Genomic DNA, 24,708 nt, shown 5'->3' with positions numbered 1-24,708 from the left:
TCAGTTGAAACCGCTCAGATTTACATGTTAGTCTGGGACGAGGCTTAAACCTTCAGAATTGTGTAATGTAGACTCACACTTACATGCTATGAAGTCCAATTCTAAGGGAAAAAAACTGACATTTTGCAAGTTTATATCTTGCAATTCCGACTTTTCTCAAAATAGTGAGCTGCTTTCACACAATTCTGACTTTTTCAAGTTTGTCACACAATTCAGACAAAAGTCAGAATTGCAGGAAAAAAAAATCAGAAATGGGCTTTCATACTGAAGGGATAGATTACCCAAAAATGAAAAATCTGTCATGATTTACTTATGAACGGTTCAAAAATGTAAATGTGACCCTGCAGCACAACATCAGTCTGAAGTCTCTGGGGTATATTTGTAGCAATAGCCAACAATACATTGTATGGGTCAAAATTATGTATTTTTCTTTTATGCTAAAAATCATTAGGATATTAAGTAAAGATCATGTTCCTTGAAGAAATTTTGTGAATTTCATACCATAAATATATCAAAACTTCATTTCTGATTATTAATATGCATTGCTAAGAACTTCATTTGAACAACTTTAAAGGAGATTTTCTCAATATTTAGATTTTTTTGCTCCCTCAGATTCCAGATTTTCTAATAGTTGTATCTCAGACAAATATTGTCCTATCATAACAAACCATACATCAATGGAAAGATTATTTATTCAGCTTTCAGATAATGTATAAATCTCAATTTTGAAAAATTGATACATATGACTGGTCCTGGGTCACGTATATAACAGTGCAGAGAGCAATCTTATGCATTTTGCTGCCTTCTCCCATGCCGTCGTTACTAAGCACCGGGTAAACATCTGCTGGTTTGACGCAAACGAAACGCGGTTCAGATACAAATAAAATAATATGAACACAGTCCAGCAGGGGGAGGGGCGAGCAATCGAACTCTGTTTTGGACCAGGCAATCGAACCAAGTGTGAAAGCACCCTTATACGTGTGCATTGCGATGAGGATTGTTCTCAAACTTTGTCGAAGCATGTTTGAGCTTCAGTTTGCCATAATTGACGTGCTCTATGTAACGCTGGGTTGACAATCAATTAATCGATTTTAATTAATTTAAACAGACTGCTATGATTGCTAGAAGTACAACAGATGCCAATATCTCTTCTAAAATTGACTCAAACTGTCAAACTCTGGATGCAATCATAGTTTGAACCTAAAAAATAAGTCTGCACATCATTGACTACATGAAACCTTGCAACATTTGATGCATTCACAAAAAAAACACACGATGCACTGTCAGCATTTGACAGCGACTTCGAGTACATTTTACCCAGCTATATAGCGTGTCAAATCTTTATTTTATTCTTTACTATTTAGGAGTCTTTAAAACAGAGGTATTGTTTTCCTGGAGATAATCAGCAGAACAAGCATTGCACTGCCTGTTTTATGAATGTGACTCAAAACACTAGGAGATGCACAACAAATGAAAACAATCTGTTCAATAACTGAATTTTTTTTTTTTTACAATGGAAGCTGTGGTTCTCTTATGAGTCTGAAGAAAAAAACATTAGACAACTAAACAATCACATGTAATTTATGAATGAATGATTCAATGACTCACTGAAGATGTACTTGTTTCATTACTGGATGAATCCGCGTTCTTAAACCAATCTCTTGTATGATTCAAAGACAAATACATTAACGGACTCTTTTCGCCACCTACTGGTGTAACAACGTAATCAATAAATCTTCATCTTCAAGTGTCAAATTACTTTCAAAAGGTGATTTACTCTTTTAATCGCTACCGTACATATCAGAGTTTATATCTGAACTATAAACTTTTATCCCAGTACTTCTGTGATCTGAATGTTTGTCGCACAGAAATAATGATACTGTGTGCTTGAAAAGACTGTGAGGCTGTTTCATTCATAACAGATGACAGCTGCTCTCTTCAGGTCAGAGCGAACGCAGCTTAAAGGTTCAAATCGCACTGATTGATGTGATCGAACACTGCACGTGATCACAACATTGATCACACGTCAAAGGTTGAGGAATGAAAAATCATTGTCATTTAGGAATAGAATCAGGTTGGTGTTTGAATCGTGTTTGCAATCTTTAACGATCTATTAAATTAAAGTGGTTTGTCATGTTGTTGGTGACACCTCTCTTGCAACATGTTTAGCTATCACAGATATTATACTTAGCTTGTTTGGCTTCTGATTGTAAATGTAGCCTAACTTTGGAGCGCTTAGATTTGCGAACAAAGGTCCTGGCGGATCACTAGGTCAGGTCCTCCCAGATGAAGAAAAAAAAAGCGCATAGGAATTGATAATTTTAATTTGACAACAAGTATCCGATTCTGGAATCGGAATCGATTTTTGATTCCCAACCCTAGTTCATACACAGTGCAGGTATTTATGGGAGTGACAACTGTATTATATGAACTCACACATCAGGAATCACAAGCTTGTTTTTGGCAAAGCTCTGCTGTGTGAATGAAACTGGGCTCTCAGGTCATACAGTACCGCTTTTTGCTGCATGTATGTGTGTCTAATGAATGTTGCTGAATGCTGGTTTTCATGTGTGGTTTTGATAACTGAGATGCAGACATGAGGTGAGTGTCATGTAAAGGTTTTATATCCAGTCGCTGTCCTCCACCGGAGCCGCTCTCATCAGTTTTGTGGTCCGCACACAAATGCTTTTCTCTCCACTCAGAGTGATTGGACTCTTGTGTCAGATGTGATGAGACTTCTCAGTTTTATGGATGTCTTTGATATTACTGTAGTCATCTATGATTACAGGTGATAGTCACGAATAGAATACAGGCTTGACTTGGGTTGCTCATTCAGACAGACAGTATTAGAGCTGCTGTCGAGTCAACAGGCCATTTTGATCAATTCATATGGATTTCTTTCATGATGTTTTAATAACTTTTTTTTTAAGCTTAAGCCATGATTTTTAAAATTAATGTTGATTGCCTAGACTTTCAATAAACAATTATGAGAAGATAAGAAAACTATCTTAATTTGTGCTCATGGGAGGAACAAAATTCGGTAACACTATTTTAAGGTGTTATTGTTACACGTTACATGTACTTACTATTATAATAACTATAAATTATGTAATACTTAATTACATGCAAGTAACCCTAGACCAAACTCTAATCCTAACTCTAACCATGTAGTAAGTACATGTAGTTAATTAGTGTTACTCAGGATTTAAATCAATAAATACATTGTAACAAGGTCACCTTACAAATAGTTTGTTGCATTTATAATGTAATGAAAAGAAGCTTGATAGTTTGGGACAACATTTTTGGAGCTGCTTGGTGCATATAGATGTGTGTTGTAGGTGTATGTGTGTGTGTACATGTATATGTGTACATGCTCGCGCAATGGCACATGTCATACTAGAATACAAGCCACTTCGTACATCTGTTTATGCATCCGTTAATTTTGAACTATATTGCAAATTAATGTTGCTTTCTACACATAATGCTGTTCAGCAAATGACAGGACATCAATTTTGTGCATGTTGTGGTAAATATAGTCATATATAACAGACTGAGAAGTGTGCTGGTCAGTCAAATCTGCTGTGACAGAAATACTAAAGGCACCTTTGCAGATTGTTTGTTTATAAGTGTCTTATATTATCTGTCAGGCTGTTATGCTCCGTTTCGGTCTCAACTCTCTTATCCTCTGCTCTTCAGCTCAATCTGTTCTTGTTAAGAGCAGCTTTGTTTCTGCTCTCTGGTGTCAGTGCATGTGGATTTAGTATGACTTAAGCCCGTGTGCATGCATAATGAGATCTCCACCCACTCCAGATCTGTTACACTAGCGCAAATACCCCCGTATCTGTCTGTTTCTCTCTAAACACACTCGCTGACAGTGCTAGGCTCCTCTTTAAATCGGCCTCACTCACAAAACAATCCTCTAAACATTTCACTTCCTCTGATAATTGTTGATGAGCTGTAATGAAATGTTCAGGAGAGCTGTGCGTTATGTGTTAATAAAGGTGCTGAGATTATCATACTACTTACAAGATGCACCACTTTCTCAGTGGCACCATGAACAATCAGCACAACTTCATGGCATTTACCCTGCCTTTCAAAAGGTTTGGATCAGACTTTTTAAAAAAAATTTATTATTATTATCATAAAGAAGTCCCTTAAGGCTGTATTTATTTGGTCAAATATACCAAAAATAAAAAACATAATTACTCCAGTCGTCAGTCGCATGATATTTCAGAAATCATTCTGATATGCTGATTTGTTATCAATGCTGGAAACATTTGTGTCGCTTATTTTATTTGGTACCTGTGATACTTTTTTCAGGATTCTTTGAAGAAAGTTAAAGAACAGCATTTATTCAAAATATCAATCGTTTCTTACAAAATAAGTCTTTACTGTCACTTTTAGTCAATTTAACAGATAATTTGCTAAATTTACTGAAATTATTTCTTAAAAAAAGGAAGAATTATATTGACCCCAAACTTTTGAACAGTAGTGTATTTTGTTTCAAAAGATTTCTATTTTGAGTTTCCAACATTGATGATAAATCAGCATTTTAGAATGATTTCTGAAGGATCATAAGAACCATCACAAATCTTACAGACCCCCAAACCTTTGAATGGCAGGGTATGCATAATTTACAGCACAATTATGAGTGTGTTGCTGTTATATGCCATTCAGTAAACCAAAAGAGTTAGTATTCAGTAACTTCAATTTTAGACTCAATTTTTCACATCTCTTTGCTATTGTTTTTATATGTAAATCAAGCACTGCTTTTCTGCACTACACACAATTTGTTAGCATTAAAGGTGCCATAGAATGCATTGATACATTATTTTAAATAGTTCACATCTACATAGAAGGTATGTGGCTTAGATGAGTGCAAAAATTCTCTAGGATTTCTCCCCAGAATGAACCGGTCTGTTATTGGCTTATTTGGCAGTGTCATGAATAATAATGTTGAGCTCTGCTCTGATTGGCTGTTTCACAGTGCGGCTCATTTCAGTAGCTCACAGGAAGGAAACACAGGGAGGAAAATCTATATTTCAATACTTTCTCTCGCAGTAATATCGTCAGGTAATTATACTGTATATAAAATGCGGGCATCAGGGAGCCGCTATTAATATGCAGGGCACTGAAACTGCTTTCAAATGCACGATCGCTTTTTACTTTCACTTTCGAGATTCGTGATTGCATGTACTCTGTTTATACTATGGAGCTGCAGTACTTACCACTCATTTTACAAGATCAGATGCTTGTCAGTGGTGCTCAGGATCTGTAAATCATTCGCCATCATCCTCAGGCATCTCTCCTTACTCTGTTTATGTGGTAAGTGAAATCTTATGTACTGTAACAGGCTACAGCTAGCAAGGAGCTAACCATGTCCCTTTAGTGGCTCGCGTTATTTTATTAGAACGCATTACTTTCCGTGTCTTTCTGAATCCAGACACCAACCCATCCTATTTTTCAATGGTCTTTTTTTATTCACGAGATTTACATAAGGAGGAGGAAACAATGGTGTCTGAGGCTCACTGTATGTCATTTCCATGTACAGAACTCTTATTATTCAACTATGCCAAGGTAAAGACAGTTTTCCATTCTATGGCACCTTTAATGTGTTGGAAAAATGTACTGTTATATAATCATATTTTTTGTCTTTGTTGCTCTGCTGCATAATTCTGTCACTGTCCTCCACATAACCAGCAGTCTGTTTATCGCCATGCCACTGTTTGTCACATTTCAGAGCTAATTTATTGTGGCGCTCTTGTGTTTCAGAGCCGTGTGGCTCTCAGTGCAGCTGTCTTCACTCCCATCATTCTCCCTGCTCAAGAGTCTCAGATGTTTGAGCTCCTCCGTATCATCTCTGAGCCTGTGAAGGCCTTAGGCTTTAGTTTACTCTGCTGCTGCTGTTTTGAGATGCGATTGTAGCATCTGGATGTGTGATTGAGGCATCACCAGCATGTTCACATGTGGCACAGCTTGTTACACACTTGATTTCACATCCCAGAGACCTTTAACTGCTATAAGCAGGCTCACACTTAGTGTATTTTGTTCAGTGGTATTAATATGCTATTTCTTGTAGTTTCTTGGCATATAAATGCTATAATATACCATTACAGACCTTTTTCCTGAATAAACGATGAGCGCTGCCATTACGAATTCTAACGATGGAGCCATGTGCTGCTTTTTTTTTTTTTTTTTTTTTAAATGGGTTTAATATTAGATTATCAGCTCAGAATATACGCTAATTTGACTAGAAACACTGGAGACCGGAAATGCAAAGCATCCTTCCGGTTAAGAGTCAGGCGTGACTCCCACGTTCAGGAAAAACGTCTATAATCAGGGTTTGAAATGAACACCCTCCAAATGCGGGTAAAAATCAGATGTGACGGGTAACGCTGTCAAATTGACTTTTAGTAAATTGTTCACTCACTCTCTTGGGCAAGTTCATCTAAGCTCAAATACTGAACTCGTGTGTCATCATAATATATTATTAAATACAGCCTAATTGCCCCTTGTCCCCATTGATTTCTGTAGCATGGAAAAAAATACTATGGAAGTCATTGGGGACCAGAAACTCTTTGGTGACCAACATTCTTCAAAATATCATCTTTTGTGTTCAACAGAAGAAAGAAACTCGAACATTTTATCAAATGTCTTTCATAGATCTCTAAACTGATTGTCATGACTTTCCTTTTGTAGCTGTTCTGTTGTGCTCTTTTTCAACTAGATCTTTTCATGTTTCTCTCTCTTTCAGTACTTCAACAATGAGAAGTATGAGGCGGAGCGTTACGATAGTTTTCTGAAGGTGTACGAGTCGTCGTCTCTGAAGACCACCTCTACTCTGGCCATGCTCAACTTCGGTCAGAGCGCCATCTTCAGCGTCGGCCTCACCGCCATCATGCTGCTGGCAAGCAAAGGCATAATGGCAGGTGAAAATCAGTGATTTTTCTTCTTTTAGATTTCCAATTACAATATTCCTCAGCAACATGCAGTGACACGCTGATATAATTAGAGATGAATGTGGCCAGGAAAACCAGTCCAGCCAATAAAAGCAGGTGTAACAGTCTCAGCTGACTCAGTGATCTGTGAAGGCCATGTGTAACGCGCTCAAAGGAAATGCCTTCTCTTAGAGCTGGGCGATAAACGATATTATATCAAGATGTCGATTAAAAAAAGTTGAAAACAATGCCATTTTTACAGTCTATCACAGCAGAAATAAAGGCGACAGCAGCAGTCCGTGCATGTTCTGCGTGTCTCTGTAAACGAATGGCACAGCTTCATCTACAGTCAAAACAAAAATCATTCAGACACCAGGTATAATTTGATATTTGTTTTACTAGTGGGTGCAGGACACTATAGTTCATTTATGTAAGTGAGGACAGCAAATACAGTAAACTGTGACACATTATACCCAAAAACTCTTCATACCGTGGACTAGCAGTAAAATTGATGATAATTTGGGATCAAAAATGATTCAGACACTTTGACCTGAGCATGTTTTGCTGAAGTGTTTTTTCTTCTATTGCTAATGGGACATTTTTCCACCACAGACTGAACAAAATGAAGCAGTGCTTGGTAACTGGTCGACCTTACATTTAACAGCTGAATAATGTTTGGTTGATTGTAATCCATTACATATCTTTCTGTCAAAGTTATCTGACATTATCAAGATTAATTTGTGATCAAACACATGTGATGCTCAGTGTTTTCAGCATCTGTGTCTCAATATATGAGGACATGAACTTCATCTCCAGAGCTGCTCTGAAATAAAAAAACAGAATCCATACGAAATAACATGTTAAACACAATTTAGGGCAAAATAAATGAATAGGTTATAAATGGGTAATAAGTTGTTTACATTCATTCTCAAGGTCTGACAAACATGTGGAAAGCCTGTTTCCTGTTACAAATGAATACCGTGATAAATGTGATGCAATCTAGGAAAACATTTGACCTTTAATAGGTTTTGATACCATATAAAAGCTGGGTTCAAGCCATTTCCAAAACTGTTTTTATTTTGTCCATTGAATGTAACCAAAGTTATGGTTATCTGAAGTTGGCTGATCACCATGATTTTCAGGAACAGAGTTTTGAGAAAAACTGGTTTAAAGAGAGGCAACGAAAATAAAAGCACAACAGTCAAGTATCACAATTAAAAGCCACGTTACTCTGGTACAAGACTTATTTTAGTCACTGTGCATGTTGTAAAAGATACATAATGATCCCAAGGAACACACAACACATGCAAACTTTTGAACATTAAGTGTAAAGCATCACCGATTACAGCATGCAGGCTATCTCCTGTTCTACTAACCTGGATTTATAATACTTAACCAGACACGGTTAGAACTGTAACTTGTAGTTTTATTTCATGCTGTCACCATTTTAACGAAATGAAAGTAATGCATAGCGTTAATATGAAAACGGTGCTGGAGCGAGATATACTAGGGCCCTATGATTTCTGCGAGGCACTTCACGAGCATTTTATCATTTAATTTGAGTAAAACTAGCGTCATATCATATATACATACACACACACACACAAAACTTCAAAGGTATTCACGGCAACCCGTCCAAATAAAAGTTTGGTTTAACTTATTGTGCCAAAAATAGGCTATATTACTATTATTTAGTAGAATGTGCTCAATACTACTACTACTTACAACTACTGTTAAAAAAAATTATAAAACTTTTTTTTTTTTTAAAGAAATGATCACAAAATATTTTAATTTTAATAGTAAATCCCCTTTATTTGCCAAAAATTTTAATGTTTAATTTTCACGAGTTAAAATATAAATGAAATCAATGTTTCATGCCTTCGTCTGATAACCAGGAAAATATAAATACACTACACAGAATTTCTGATGGGGGAACGTTTCATAAGGCTACTGTAAGAATAGGGTGAGGAAAAATAATTTTAGAAAGATAAAACATTTCATACGGCCCTAAACATGTAATTTTTGTTACACTTTTAATAAATTAATGTTAAATTGTATAAGTTTCATGATTTTAATTAATTAGACATGCTTTTTGATTAATAACATTTAATTTGACCATTTAAAAAAAAAAAAAGTCCAGAAAAAAATTTATGGAAAAAAATGAATTTAGAAAAAAAAATCAAACAGAATTTGGGAAAAAATAAAACTGATTTCATAGGGCCCTACTATACTGCTTCATTACACAAGCAGCCTAGCTAACGTTACCCCGAACTTTGCATGCCATAGTAAACTGTGCATTTTTACAGTCATGCCAATAAAGCAATATTGAATTGAATTGAGAATAAATATGCAATTGAATTTTATTAATTTTTTTTATAAAAAAGACTGAATTAGAATAGAGTGCTAGAGTTAGAGGGTCAAATAAAGATGAAGAGATGTGCTCTAAGGACTGCTCGGATTGAGTTATTGATTATTGTTATAGAATAATAATTTAATGAAACCCCAATTTTGACAACTAATTGACATTCGACCTATTTTTTGAATTTCCTGAAAATGTCCCATGGGTTTTCCTAGATCGCATCACAAATATCGATATTGTTTGATATGGAAAAGAATATTTTTGTCCATTTGGCCCAGCCCTATATTCTGTGTACTGTCGTCTTCTTCCCGCAGGCAGCATGACTGTGGGGGATCTAGTGATGGTGAACGGGCTGCTCTTCCAGCTCTCTATGCCGCTCAACTTTCTGGGCACGGTGTACAGAGAGACCCGACAGGCCCTCATAGACATGAACACGCTCTTCACTCTGCTCAGTGTCAACACCAAAATAAAGGTGCGCTAGGCCTTTCCTGCTGCAGAATTAAGCATAGTTATTTTAATGTGAAAAGAAACCCTGTGCATGGAGTTGCATTATTTGCTCCAACCGCTCGGAAATGTCAGAGCTTTTTAAAATGCGTGACAAGAGCTTCCTTTCAGAGTTGAATATTACAAACTGAAGCAGTAAAGCCTGTCATTCGTCGTAGTATTTGTTTTAATTCTGAAAACATTTGAGTGTTTCCTGTCTTTCATAGCATCAGTGGGGGAGGTTGATGAATCTCATTCTTCGTTTGGCTAATTTCATATGCAGCCTGTAATTACCGTGAATAAAATCTGCCCGATTGTTCGCAGTGATCAGTAATGGTTTTCACCGCGTGACAGCGCTGCCCATCAAGCCATTATTGTGAGACCCTAATTTGATTTCTCAAATAACGCATCAGTGTGTAGAATTAGTGTAAAAGTGCTGCATGAGAGCCATTGTTTGACGATGCCACTGCAATGGATTGTCTTCGAAATATGTTTGAGAAGCCATTTTTCTGTTTCAAGCCTCAAAATGCTAAATGTTCTTTTTTTATAACATTTGTGTCCGAAGGAGAAAGAAATGGCCCCGCCGCTGCTCGTTAGACCCCAGGAAGCCACCATCAGGTTTGAGGATGTGTATTTTGAGTACTTGGAGGGACAAAAGGTGCTTAACGGGGTTTCCTTTGAAGTGCCTGCGGGGAAAAAGGTGGCCATTGTTGGTGGCAGTGGATGTGGGTAAGTGCTCCAGAAAAGGACATACTTAGGTTAGGTTTCTCTGAACTTGGCACAATGGTGTTCAAATTTGCTTTGAGAAATATAGCAGTAAAGGCAAAAAACTCTTTGGAGTGAGAACTATAAGATATGAGGGATTATTTAACACTGTGATAAGACTGGAGTCCCATCATTTGAGGTCTGCTTGCAGCCAAAGACAAGTAAATAATCTCATGCCATTGTTAACAGCATTTGTCAAGCTCAGACGTTTAACCCTGTTTTCATAAAGTTAAGAAACTTTTACATTTTTATTTGTAGGAATTAAGTTTATCACCAACTGCAAACCAAAATGTTAAGGCCCTGATATACTTTTTATATTCATATTCATTATATTTTCATTGCTAAAAATGAGTATTGGGTCGTTCTGTCAAATCAAACTAATTTCAGAATTTTTTTCTAAATAAAGATAAATATGTATAGATGAAAGAAAAAATATTAAATGTCATGAATGTATATCAAAGATTGCTAAAGTCAACAGATTTGACTAATAGATCTACCCATCTCTGTGTGAAAATAACATCATGATGCTGCCTTCTGTCTGAACTCATTTTTACCTCTCTGTAATTTGGCTCTGAATCTCAGGTGAAAATTGACATTTTGAAAATATGCATCCATGACATTTAATATTTTGTGTGTTTTCTTCATTTGAGCCAGGACCTCTGGTTGAGTTGACACAGATGATCCTATTGTACACATTGTATTAAAGAAATATTGAAACCGCTCATATAATATTTATTTTAGTGTTAAGGCACACTGAGTCTGAAATTCAAAATTTTTGCACGTTAAAAAATAAATACGACATCACGTTGTCAATCACATTTGCACACTGCCTCCGAAACTTTCGTCCTTTTAAAAAAAAAAAAAAAAAAATCAGATTGGGTTTAATTTTCGTTTTTCGCATCCGTAGCAAGCATTTTGTGAGGCGTTTTAAAAATTAAGAGCCACTGAACAAGCAAACACCAAAATTCAGAATGGTGTCTGACAAGTTGATCCACTTGAACACAAAGCACTGTATGACAAACAAACTGCGGAACAGAAAGAGACAGAATATAAATATAAATGTTGAATCGCTCGGGATAATCGCGCAGCTCTTTGATAAGGAGTCGGAGCTCTCCTTCCTCTCTACGCAATCTCAGGATTGAATGGACAGCACTAATTAATACGCGTCGGACTCAGTGTGCATAGTTTCTGTGCGTGACAAATTTTTAAGGTGAAAAATGTAAAAACTCATACGAAAATGTTGGACTCCGTGTGCAATGACCATTAGTTTTCAGGTAAATGACCAGCGTTTTCACGCTGACCCTTTAATGCAATAGAAATAGAACAACAGAAAATAGAAATTGAAGGTGCTTAAAGGTTATTTTATTTAATTGTTCATGTTTTTAGAAAGAGCACGATTGTCCGATTGCTCTTTCGTTTCTACGAGCCACAGCAGGGCAACATCTACATCGCAGGCCAGAACATCCGTGATGTTAGTTTGGAGAGCTTGAGGAAAGCTGTGGGCGTCGTGCCGCAGGTGAGGCTTCACGTCTAATTCTGAGACTCATCAGATGTGATTATCACCTCATTAGAGAACATTTTTATTTTCTTACTACTTTTAAAATAAATATCTTATTATAAGTTAGCAGTAAGGTACCATGGGAACCATAATCAGACCTAATTTGAGGCTATGAAAAAGCCATGAAAATTACTTGTGTGCCATGTTGGATAAGAATCAAATGTCAATATAATTACAGGATGCCGTGCTTTTCCACAATACCATATTTTACAATCTGCTGTATGGTAACATCAACGCCACCGCAGAGGACGTCTACCGTGTGGCCAAACTAGCTGGAATCCATGACGCCATTCTCCGAATGCCTCATGGATACGACACGCAGGTCGGAGAGCGAGGCCTGAAGCTCTCAGGTACAAACCCCAGCCCTGAGTGTTTCTGAGAGGAAGTGAATGTCTGAAGACTAGGAGTGTCGAAATTAATCACTGCATCGGTGCATTGCGATGCAGACATGGCCGATTCTGCAGTAATGGACCATAATCGATTATAGCCGACTGACGTCATTCACATACGCGCTTGTCACGCGAGTATCAAAAATGCACTCAATTTTTAGATCTGAGCTTGGCTTTTTTTCATAGTCTGCTTATATAATTTAATAAAAATGCACAAAATAAATTGTGTATAATCGTGATGCATCGTGATATTAAATTGAATCGAATCTGTGACACGATAATCATTATTGAATTGAGTTGTGAAACCGGTGCCGATTCACAGCACTAGTGAAGACGGAGGAACGGAGCGGTTTCTTCTTGAGTGATCTAGAGCGGGTTTTTCTTGTGACAGGTGGAGAAAAGCAGCGTGTGGCCATCGCACGGGCCATCCTTAAGAACCCTCCCATTTTGCTGTATGACGAGGCCACGTCTTCACTAGACTCGATCACTGAAGAGGTGAGATCCGTGTGTCAATGAAATGGTAGATTCCTCAATAATAGGTATGAAATGGGCATGAAAGCATAATTGCACAGTGCTGTCTGTCTGTAGCCTGGAGTAGCTGGGACTATGCTGTCAAGTTATTTGTTTTAAATTAACAGCCTTTTTTAAAAGCTGCATCATATTCACAATAACAGCCTGTGTTGCCACTCAAATAATTAAGAACAGACTGAATGTTTGTTGTTGCTGTTGAAATGAAACCACTGGCATTGGTTTTTCATCTTGAAAGGATATGCAGAGCGGGAAAAACAACCTCGGTCAATCTTGTTGATCTGTTCATGTATGTGTTCAGTCAATTCAGTCATTTCTGCTGTTTTAGTTTCAATAAATGAAGAAAGAAAATCAATGTTTCAAGCTGAATCAAGCTAAATTTGCCTCCTCAAGACATGACCCCTTTAAAAGCATAGTTCACCCAAAAATACAAATGTGCTGTTAATTTACTCACCCTCAGGCCTCCTGTAGGGGACTTTTTTTCCTTCAGTAAAACAGTAAAGAAGATTTTTAGCTGAAACCATGCTCCTTGGTGATTCATAAATCAGGGTTCCTACGGGGTTTGGAAGAGTATGGAAAAAAAGAAGGCAGAGTATGGAAAAATGTGTTTCCAAGACTTTTGACCCTATTTTTTTAAATAGAAAATGAAGAATTTAATGAAAATAAATTTATTAGTGAGGTTTCATGGCAGCTGTTTAGTGATCGCCAAATGTGACCGAATTAATTCAAGGTGCATATTTTTATGCAAAATGCAGGTTAGAAGCATTTTGGGTTTCTTTGCACTATATTCTTAGCACCGTATTACATAACCTCGAGGACCTTTGCAAAAATAAAAAATATACAGACTTATGTGAGCACTGTGAATCATTAAATTTAGCATATAGGACAATGCACACTGAGCCACCTGTTGTGCCATCAGACCATTTCGCGTGTGGTTTCTTGGCCGCCACAGAGTTTGACTTGAAATATGGCATGCTGCCCCAATGAAAGCCAAATCTTAAACACTTTTTTACAGTACCAGTCTTTTTATAGACCCTTGAACTTGGCAAATTGTATGTCATTAGCCCATTTTGTGTCATGGTTAGTTAAATTGGACATCAGGCCTTGATAATATTAAAGGTACTACCATAAGAAAAGCAACATTGAGTAGGTAGATCTGTTAATTCATGTGCATCCATGCTCTCATTTTATTCATAGTAAGATGGCAGGGATGCAAAAAGGAAATGGGTTTTATAAAACTAAATTGTAAAGTTTCTTGTGTGCATGTAAAAGTCAGAGGTTTTTTTATTATTATTTTTATTTTAGGGACTCTGTATGTTGTCACTTTGAGAAAATCAATGAAAAAACCCTGAGAAAATAAGAATATTTACAGATGGATGTGCTATATAACAAATATGTAGCTGAAAATAATGCTCTGTGAACCATTTCTGTTAAATATGGTCTGAAAATCTACCGAAAGGTCTGGAAAAGGAAGGAATTTTGAAATGGAAAATGTGTAGGAACCCTGATAAATGCTTGTCAGCGGTTGCATGTTTTTGAGAATACAAAAGCATATCGAGGAACACAAAATGAATACCTGTGATATATTGAGGTCTTATGAAGCCAAATGATCGGTCTGAGCAAGAAACTGAACATTATTTTCAACATTTGTATCTGTAATCCAGAGCCTCAGGCAAACAGAGAAATCCGATTCTTTTGAACAGTTTGTTTGAATTAACTGGTTCAGTTCACTAGTTTGTTTACGTAGTCATGCAATGATGTAATGTACAGTGCACAGGATGAATGAGTTCACAATTACTCTTTACTTAGATGACATGTTAGGGTTCTGTTTTTCAGCAAAATTATTCCGCAAAACAAGATTTTCTTAAAGTGTGTGAGGAAGTTTTGCTTTATCAATACTGTCATGAATTCACACACTACTGTGTGATGGAATACAAAAACTACCCTCCCCTCATTCCCTGCATTGTTGGCCATTTTTTCAGCACAACAATGAAGATATTCATTCTCCCAAGGTGAAACTCCTTCAGTGGACATGTATTTCACTCAGTTGTAACGCTCTCGAGCAGCTGTGGGGTATTCTGTAGAGGCGAGCTGAGCTAAACTCCCCATTAAAGACCAGAGCATTTAAGGAGCTCGTCTTCCAAGATAAACAGGACAGATGTGACACTCGTACACTCAGTGCCAAGAAGGTCAGAGCAGTATACTTAAAGTTCTGGAGGACATACTGAGGACTAGAATATTATACATTTGCTGAATTAAATCTAGGGTGTACTCATTTCCGCAGTCCTTCATTTAAACAGAATTGGCTAATTATCTTACAGAAAATATTGGCATATATTTAGTTAAGTATATGTTTAATACATTTAAATTTGATTTCATTTGCATGTTTGCCTGATCGGGGAGTTGCATTGACAGAAACGGTGACATTCCAGATAAAGTTTGAAAGGAGTAAAGCAAACGCGTGCGCAGTGATGTGCACATCAGCTCTAACATCACTAAATCTGCGGTTAAAAATTAACCATCCATTCATCATATCATCATGCAAAACATACACAACAAATAGCGTATTTTTCATTGTTTCTCGAAACGTCATAGCGATCGGTTCGTGAGCTCGGCCAAGTGTAGTGAGTACCGATCGAGTCATTAAATGTGATTATCGGCCAACACCGATCTCCAGCCGATTGATCGGAGCATCCCTGTATGCAAGTGCTATAACAAGTCTCAGTTAGCGTAACGTAGTACACATAGCAAGGTTTTTTTATATACTGTATATAATGTTTATAAATATACATTCACATCAGTGTTAACTCAGCGGTATGATTAGTCTGACAGAACATTGCACTTATTCGCAGTCACAAGTACATTATTTGCATGTGCTTTAAAGCCTTGCTGGCTAAACATTTCATTTAATTCACGTGCTGTTCTGACGTGTGCTTTTTCTGCGTACAAAAGCCTTTAAAACAGTGCATGGACTAAGTTATCTTTTGCACTAATACTGTGAAAACACACAAGGTTTACATATAATCACAGTTGGTTATGTCTAAAATGAAAGTAAACAGTTGAGTGAAAAACGGATGGGTGCCTGTATATTAGACGTGTTCAGCTCATCTAGGTTCACCCTAAAATTTCATTTCTGTCATTATTTACTCACATGTTGTCCCAAACCTGTATTGATTTCTTTCTTGTGCTGAACAAAAGAAGATATTTTGAAGAATGTGAGTAACTGAACAGTAGCTGGTCCATTTTGACTTTGATAGTAGGAAAAAATATTGATAGCCGCTGTGGACCAGCAACTGTTTGGTCACCCACATTCTTCAAAATAACATTTATTTCCAGCAGAAGAAACTAATTCAGTGTGAGTAAATGATGGCATAAAAAGAACAAAGAATCGTGATAAAATTGATTAAAATCGTGATATATTTGGAAAAGAAATAGCATGAATGAGAAATATTTTTGCCATATCGCCCACCCCTAGTCTAAAGCATATTAAGTGAATAAGTGAATGTTTTCATCAATTTATCTTTTTACGTATACAATGAGGAACCATAAAAACTTTAATTTCAGCCCTTCATTTAAGTGTTCGGTTCACATATGCTCATATCGGCGGGTCCGAGTCGTGACTTGGAGGAACTGGAGCACTGAATCAGTTCTTCATCACAGGATCATAAGTTCATAAACCAGCTATCAATCCAGACTGTTTGCCTGAGGCTTTGGATTACAGGTAATAATGTTACATAAGTTTCCTGCGCAGACCGATAATTTCACTTCATAACACCTCAATGTATCATCAGGAGCCACGGTATTCATTTAGTGATGTGTTTTTTGACTCTCAAATGTTGGTAACGATTGACTTGCACTTTATGAATCACCAAGGACCACAGTTTCAGCTAAAAGTTGTCTTGACTGTTCTACTGAAGAAAATAAGGTCACCTACATCTTGGATGACCTGAGAGTGAGTAAATTAACAGCAACTTTTCATTTTTGGGTGAACTATCCCTTTAATGCCAGCCAATCAGATTAGGGATGCACGGTATACTGGAAAAGTACCGGTATATATTATATTTCAAACGGTACGATATCATAATTTTGCTCAATTCGGTATTTTATTGTTAAATGCACGAGGTCATCATAGCTATCACATCAATGATGCCAATTTTTATTCCCCTAACATCAAAATGTAACCTATTTTCCCTGTAGGTATTTTGTTACAGTTTGATACAAAGGTATTAAGATATTAATCTGTTTTTATCATATTATGATTATTAATAATAAAATAGTTTTTAATGCACTTATCTTTTGAGGCTGGTTATTTGTCACCTGTGGTATCGATTTAGTGTTGATACCAAGGTATTACATTCTGGTATCGTACCGAAGCCAAAATTATGGTATTGAGCCATCTCTATTGGAGATTGCTAGACTGAGAATAGTTTTGCTAGGGATGCATGATATTGGATTTTTTCCGATATGCCGATAATTTTCAACTCATTTTGGCCGATACGGATATATAATTATTTTTATTTTTGGTTGGTTTTAAACAAGAATTTATTTGTTAGAATTAAACAATAATGAACTGTCTTTTATAATGACAGTACATTGAAGATTTGAAAATAACTACAAATAAACAAAATGTTAAGATTACCACTGCATCTTTCTGAGAAAAAAAAAATGCAGTGATTATATAATTATGATTTAACATTTGTAAATGGTCTAAAGCAAAAGAGTTGCTTATCGGCACGACAGTTCGGCATCATTTTTCGTAACGGGCCGATGCTGATATTTATATTTAAAGCCATCATCGGCCGATTCTGATATTGGTCCGATAATATCGTGCATCCCTAGTTTTTGCTCCTTATGTGTTCTGAAAATCTAAACCTATTTGGTTTATCTGCCTAGTTTTGACACTATTTAGCTGCGTAGATCGAACCACCATCACTAACTGATCTTTAAATATTGAATTTCTGCTGAAAGCTGCTGGGTTTCCTCTGTTACTTTGAGAACACTTTTCAGTTGATATTTACACTAAGCTTTTTTAGTTTCAGGAGGTTTTATGCCTTCTTATAGTCAAGGAAGTGTTTACTCGGTTGGCTTTCGACAGCGTTTTAATGCATCTTATTGTCAGAAGGTCCTCATATAAATCCTGGTTATTGCAGGGGAATGTTGCTGTCATGAGGCAGGCGGCTTCTTAATGAAACATCTCAAAAACATCACCAAAACTTTCTCAGCCTTGCAGATTCATTCAGAGGAGGAAGGATAAAAGAGAAGCAATATTTTTCAAACACAGTATGATTTTCTTGCCTCATTTTCCTTCCAGAATATTCTGACTTCCATGAAGGATATGGTGAGGGACAGAACATCTGTCTTTATTGCGCACCGGCTGTCCACCATTGTGGATGCAGATGAGATTATTGTACTAAATCAGGTAAGCTCGTCTGAAACCTGTAAATGTGTCTGACAGGTGCTGTAGCATCCAGAAATCATGTTTAGCAAGCCAATGCATCATTTTCATCTTCCCTTGAGAAAGAATATCACCTTAAATGCCAAAAAGCACAACTATAAAGACTCACTTCAACATTTTGCAATGCATTCAATGCTACAGTGTTACTCCCAGGTCAAAGTTCAAACAGTTTTGACAACCTTTTGAGGGGCAGCCAATGACTACTGATGAGTTTATAAAGATCACTTGAATGGCAAGTTACAATGCAAGGAGATAGGGCTGCATGATGCATACATTCAAAATACAGGAATTTGACTTTATTTACAAAAACTAAATAATTCTGTTTTTTTACATGAACCAACTCAAATCTCTTTTAGTGTTAATAATAATAATAATAGAAATTCAATACGAGTATAATGATTTAATAGTGGTTATTGATTATAATACCCATGATTGTGATATTGTACACATACAGTATATATTTAGAAAGTATTTACATTTAATATTTATATTCATGTAATTTAAATGTAAATATATTTAATATATAAACAACATATCCTGAAATATAAACATGCATATGTGTGTGATTTTTATATATATATATTTGTGGTTTATGGGGACTCTCCATAGGCGTAATGGTTTTTATACTGAACAAACTGTGTGTGCTATTGCCCTACACCAACCCTACACCTAAACTTTAGTATGGTTTTTTTTTTAAGCCTTTTGAATTACGGGGACATAGGCAGTGTCCTCATAAACCACCTTCATATTGTAATACCTCTGTCATACCCATGTCATTATACAAATTTGTGTCCTCATAAACCACATAAACATGCGCACACACACACACACACACTCATCTCTCTCTCTCGCTCTCTCTCATTCACACACACACACACACACAGTACACACACACATTATGTAAACAAAAACATTTATTTTGGATGTGAATTAATCGTTTGACAGCACTAATATTTTGTAATAACACTGTAAAATAAAATACCCCAATAATACACTTTACCCTAAAATACCCTCATAATAAACTTTTTTTTTTTCTCATAAAATTACAGTACTTATGTCCTAATATCTTCATTCAGTGGTAAACGTTTGTTTTGTGCAACCCTGCAGTAAGTCCTTATTATTTACTTAACAGTGTGCATGTTAAAACGATAATACAGGAGTATAAATATCCACTTCTTTTAATCATGTGGTTTGGTTGTATGCAGTCCACAGTGAGGAAAACACAATGTATGTTCCTCTGATGTCAAAACGTGGGCAATGATGAAAGTCAAAGTGGATTGATTCATCCATGTATAATGGCTATTGAGTTTTACTTGTGTACTAGTTGTATGGTCGACATATGATGTAGCAGACGAGAAACAAAAGCTCACATATCTCCATTGATTGAGAGATTGATGCAGCTTGCAAAACAACATTCATGTGCCACTCACTTATTGTGTCTGTCAGCCTGTGGGCGACACTGACTTTGGGTGGCTTGCAAGAATCCAGGTTCACTTTATATGTTTGCTTGTTTCAGGTTATTATAGAAAGACAATGACATGCACTTACACTGGGATGCAGTTTGTGTTTCTTCTGTCACCACGCATGCAGGCGTAACTGCAACCTTGTAAAATGGCCTTCTCTAACTCTGTCTTTTCACGTGGAGGTCAAAGCAGCATATGACACGTGTTGAAGGCCTAATGTGAGACGTGTGAAAGGGACCTATAGGGAAACATTAGCATCCTTCACTTATAGTGTTTGGCCCTGAGTCATAGTGTGGTCATTGTTGGATTGTTACATGGAAAGTGATCAGTTTAGTTTCTGATGTGTATGGCGTTCATAGATGGTAAAAAGCATTCATTTAAACATCTCTATTGTTTCTTTGATTTCAATGATGAAGAAAGCTCTCTCTCGCTGCTGTCCTTGTATATTGTTCTGCTATTGAGATCCAGTCTGTTGGTAAAAAGGAGCTTGTGAAACGATGTCTGTATCCTCCAGAGTTGCCCTTGAAATGGGTGTGGAGTCTGTCAGCGGCATACTGCATTTTCTCATGTCTTTTTGGATCAACTTCAGTGTTTTCATGGGGAAAAAGGACCAGAGTTTGTTGCTACAGGACTCATAACAGTCTGTTCCAGTTTTCATTATGTCTGTACTGCACAGTAGTGACTGGTTATATGTAATCAGATTCCTAAAAACTGTGTTTTCTGGAAGAAAAGCTGCACTTGAATATAAGTCTCACCAGGTCAAAATTGCATTGAGAAAAAAGGTGGTGTTACTGTTAAGGCTGCACCCCCCTGTTAACTTAGTACTGAATTGCCTGTGCTTTTAGCATCCCTTCAGTCTGTAGCAGACACATGCAGGTTGATGCATGCTTCAGATGCGAGCGTGTGAGAGCAGAGGGCAGCGTGTGGGGGCTGGCCCGTTACATTTTGAGCTCATTAACAGTGGAAATACCTTTTGCCCAGCGCTCAGCGACACCACCTTTGTTTGTCTCCCATGTGTGGAGACCTTTTCAATCTGGATGCGTGTGGGGGGTGGAGCACGTGATGCAGCTGCAGCCGGAAAAAAACACCAACCAACATGACATTCTCAGATCCAAGAAACAGAAGCAAATTTTGTTGTGTATCAAAAATGGGTCATAATTACAGCAATCTGAGCTGTCAGTGACGCGGCTGCTAAAAATACTAGCAGGGTTTGAGGCTTGCTTGGCAAAAGTGCCGTCGTAATTGATGCAAGTATCTAGCAAACAGCCGGGAGACTGGTTGACTTGTCATTGTGCGAGCCCATTTCATACTTGGCTTTGTTGCTGGCAGTCTTTTAAGAGGCAGTGCTGCATGTACGCCCACACCGCCGCATCCCGCTCCGAGTCTCAGCTCTCTTTAGACCTTTCTCAAACATTACACACAGGCTCTCTGTCAGTGCCCCTGCATGGCCCTGAATCTCTTGTTTTGCCCAGTTCTTCCAATTTGGATGCAGCTGCTCAGTCGGTCTGACTGCAGGAGGCTTTATGCTGCTGAATATCAAGGCATCAATCAAAGAAACCAGGCTTAATGCTGAATAATTGAAACAATCCCAAAGCAGAGCCTGCATGAACGCTCTGAGGTTTTTCTTCTTGCGATGCATCGATGGCCCTGGCGGAAAAATAGATAATTATTGTTAACTTTACATGCTCTTAACAAGTCTCAGTGAAAGTTAAATGATTATTCTGGGGTCCAAATATGTTACGCTGCATGCATGGCATCTGTGACATGCTGCTGATTACCTGACATAACTCTGTTTGTAAAAACAAAGACATTTTTCATTTATAGCGTGGCACTGATTCTTTTATTGCATTGCATTCGATACAGACTGCAAGCTTTAGGCTTAGTGCTTAATTTTTCCCGAGGAGCACATGTGTTCCTAATTTGAAAAATTTAGGAGCGCATCAAGAACAATTAAAATGTATCAAATAATTAGTTTTTCCTCAATAAAGGGATGCAATGAGACATTTAAAATGAGGATTACTTGATTTATTTAATACAAAGTACAGTAGGTTTTTAAATGTTTTCCCGAGGGTCCTTGCACACTGAGTCCAAACTTTCTGCATGCTAAAAAGTGAATACGACCTCGCATTGTGTCAGTCAAGTTTACACACTACCTCCGAAACATTAGTCCTGTAAAAAAAAAATGCAAACACAAATCTGATCAGGTTTGATTGTTTTTCCTATCCGTAGCAAGCATTTAAAAGGTGTAGTTTTCCCAAAAATGAAAATTCTGTCATGAATTACTCACCCTCATGTCGTTCCAAACCTGTAAGACCTTCATTCAGCTTCAGAACACAAATGAAGATATTTCTGATGAAACCACGATCAACGCACACAAATGTAGCAAGGGCATCAATAAAATAATCCATGTGACATCAGGGGTTCAATCGTAATTTTACGAAGCTACGAGAATACTTTGTGCAAACAATAGAAAACAATAACAATTTATTCATGGTTGAACCCCTGATGTCAAATGGATTATTTTATTGATGCCCTTGCTACGTTTGTGCGTTGATCGTGGTTGCTGTCTATGGGAGGGTCAGAGAGCTCTCGGTTTTCATCAGAAATATCTTCATTTGTGTTCTGAAGCTGAATGAAGGTCTTACAGGTTTGGAACGACATGAGGGTGAGTAATTCATGACAGAATTTTCATTTTTGGGTGAACTGTCCCTTTAAGTCGTAATTGTGACCCTAGACCACAAAACCAGTCATAAGGGTCAATTTTTTGAAATTGAGACTTATACATCATCTGATAGCTGAATAAATAAGCTTTCCATGGCTTGTTAGGATAGGACAATATTTGTCTGAGATGCAACTATTAGAAAATCTGGAATCTGAGGGAGCAAAAAAATCTAAATATTGAGAAAATCACCTTTAAAGTTGTTCAAATGAAGCTCTTGGCAATGCATATTACTAATCAAAAATGAAGTTTTGATATATTTACAGTAGGAAACTTACTAAATATCTTCATGGAACATGATCTTTACTTAATATCCTAATGATTTTTAGCATAAAAGAAAAATGTATAATTTTGACCCATACAATGTATTTTTGGCTATTGCTACAAATATACGTGTTACTTGAGAGGTTTTGTGCTCCAGGGTCACAATTATCTGAAAGCCCTGTGTGTCAGAAGCACTTGAGCTTGTGTTTCCACGCTGAGGGAGACTGGATGATGTTGTTGTGTGGTGACTGATCTCTCTCATGTGCTCATGACGCAGGGGAAGGTGGTGGAGCGCGGCAGTCATCAGGCTCTGCTGAGCACGCCGGGCAGTCTGTACGCAGACCTGTGGAACACACAGAACAACAGAAACACGAGCGCCGTGGGCCGGCCCGAGCCTACGGCTGAGCGCCTGACGCAGAGAGAGGAGGAGCGCAAGAAGCTGCAGGAGGAGGTCCTCAACAGCGTGAAGGGCTGCGGGAACTGCTCCTGCTGAGCTCTCCTGGACTGGGGTCACAGCGAGGAGTCAGGGGTCTTATTTCATCCTGAACTGACAGCGGCATCCTTCTTTCTGATTTTTCCTTCACCTCAAGGGCCAATGTCATGCCTTTACTTTCACATGCTGTCAGAGTGAATTGAACCTGTTTTAATAGATTTGTCCATGTGTTCTGGAACTCTTGTAAGTTGTTTTTATTATGCATATGTACATATTACTAATGCAATATTTTTGAGAAGCGCATTGTATAGTGCACATATCATTGAATAGATATTTCGTCTGTTGAATTATGTTAGATATGTCTGGGCCATTTGGAGATTTCTCTGTGAACACCGGCACATTTTGTCTCATCAACATTAATTTATACCAAATCTGAATGAGATATCATTGAAAGTATGTTTAACAATTTGTATTAAATAAAACTTCCTCCTTCAAGTGTCTGAGAGCATGTTTCTTTCTGCTTATCAGATTTGAAGTGTGAAAGTGAATGTATTGAAGTGTGTATCTGAGAGATGTAATGTGTGTTGCTCCATTACATTCGTTCATCAGTGAGTGTGAGATGAATGGGTCAATGACATGACTCGTACGTGAAGAAAACCTATATTTACTATATATATTTTACTGATATTTGTGACTTTTGTAAAAGAAGTGTCAAGGTGTTCATTGTAACGAATAAAAACAACTATTAAAAGGCAGAACTTCATGGGGAGGAAGCAGTTTGTCAAACTTAGGATGTCTTTTAAGAATAAGAAGAGATGCAGTTTTGTTTTAAAGAATAAATGCTGGTAAAATGGGACACTGGTTTTATTGTGTGTGTATTCTTGAAATACTGAATGAAGTATGGGATTGACATGATATATGGTTCTCATATTGACTGTTATACCATGTGATACACTAGAAGTTATTTTATTTTAAGGTTATAACATAGAAATATAATAGGGATTCTGATTTTCCTGTGATATTCCAGTTTTATTTTAAATTTTATTTTATTTTGCACACTGGACACTTCTCCAGTTTGCCAACAGTTTATTGATATGGTGTATTATTGGTAAACAACATTCAGTTAATATATCTTGTTGGCTAGTTCTATTTGTATTCTGGCCCGTTCAATATAGTGTAATAAAGCATGAGTCCGGTGACAGATAAAGGAAGAGTATGTCAGCACAGCAGTCAGGAAAGATATTAAACCTGAAATTGTTTGTCAAGTCAAAACGTTAATAAGAACGAGTCATTATGTACTTAACTGGTTTACAAATGAATACATTTAAAAGAACTAGATCTCTAGATTTATTTA

The 24,708-nt window shown here is 37.1% G+C and overlaps 1 protein-coding gene across 1 annotated transcript in view; it reads left to right on the top strand.

The window, feature by feature from the left end:
• Positions 1-24,209, top strand: part of LOC306883041 (iron-sulfur clusters transporter ABCB7, mitochondrial-like) — a 42,445-nt gene extending 18,236 nt beyond the window's left edge. The window contains exons 9-16 of the mRNA XM_079438106.1: positions 6,755-6,929; positions 9,612-9,769; positions 10,346-10,509; positions 11,932-12,061; positions 12,282-12,453; positions 12,884-12,987; positions 18,332-18,439; positions 23,199-24,209. Coding sequence (XP_079294232.1) covers positions 6,755-6,929; positions 9,612-9,769; positions 10,346-10,509; positions 11,932-12,061; positions 12,282-12,453; positions 12,884-12,987; positions 18,332-18,439; positions 23,199-23,414 — 1,227 coding nt within the window. The 3' untranslated portion in view covers positions 23,415-24,209. The remainder of the gene's footprint in view (positions 1-6,754; positions 6,930-9,611; positions 9,770-10,345; positions 10,510-11,931; positions 12,062-12,281; positions 12,454-12,883; positions 12,988-18,331; positions 18,440-23,198) is intronic.
• The last annotated feature ends 499 nt before the right edge of the window (positions 24,210-24,708 follow it).

The sequence above is a fragment of the Barbus barbus genome (assembly GCF_936440315.1).
Source record: "Barbus barbus genome assembly, chromosome: 17".
Classification (NCBI taxonomy): domain Eukaryota; kingdom Metazoa; phylum Chordata; class Actinopteri; order Cypriniformes; family Cyprinidae; genus Barbus; species Barbus barbus.
Note: the sequence above shows the minus strand (reverse complement) of the source record. Positions and strands in the feature narration are given on the sequence as shown.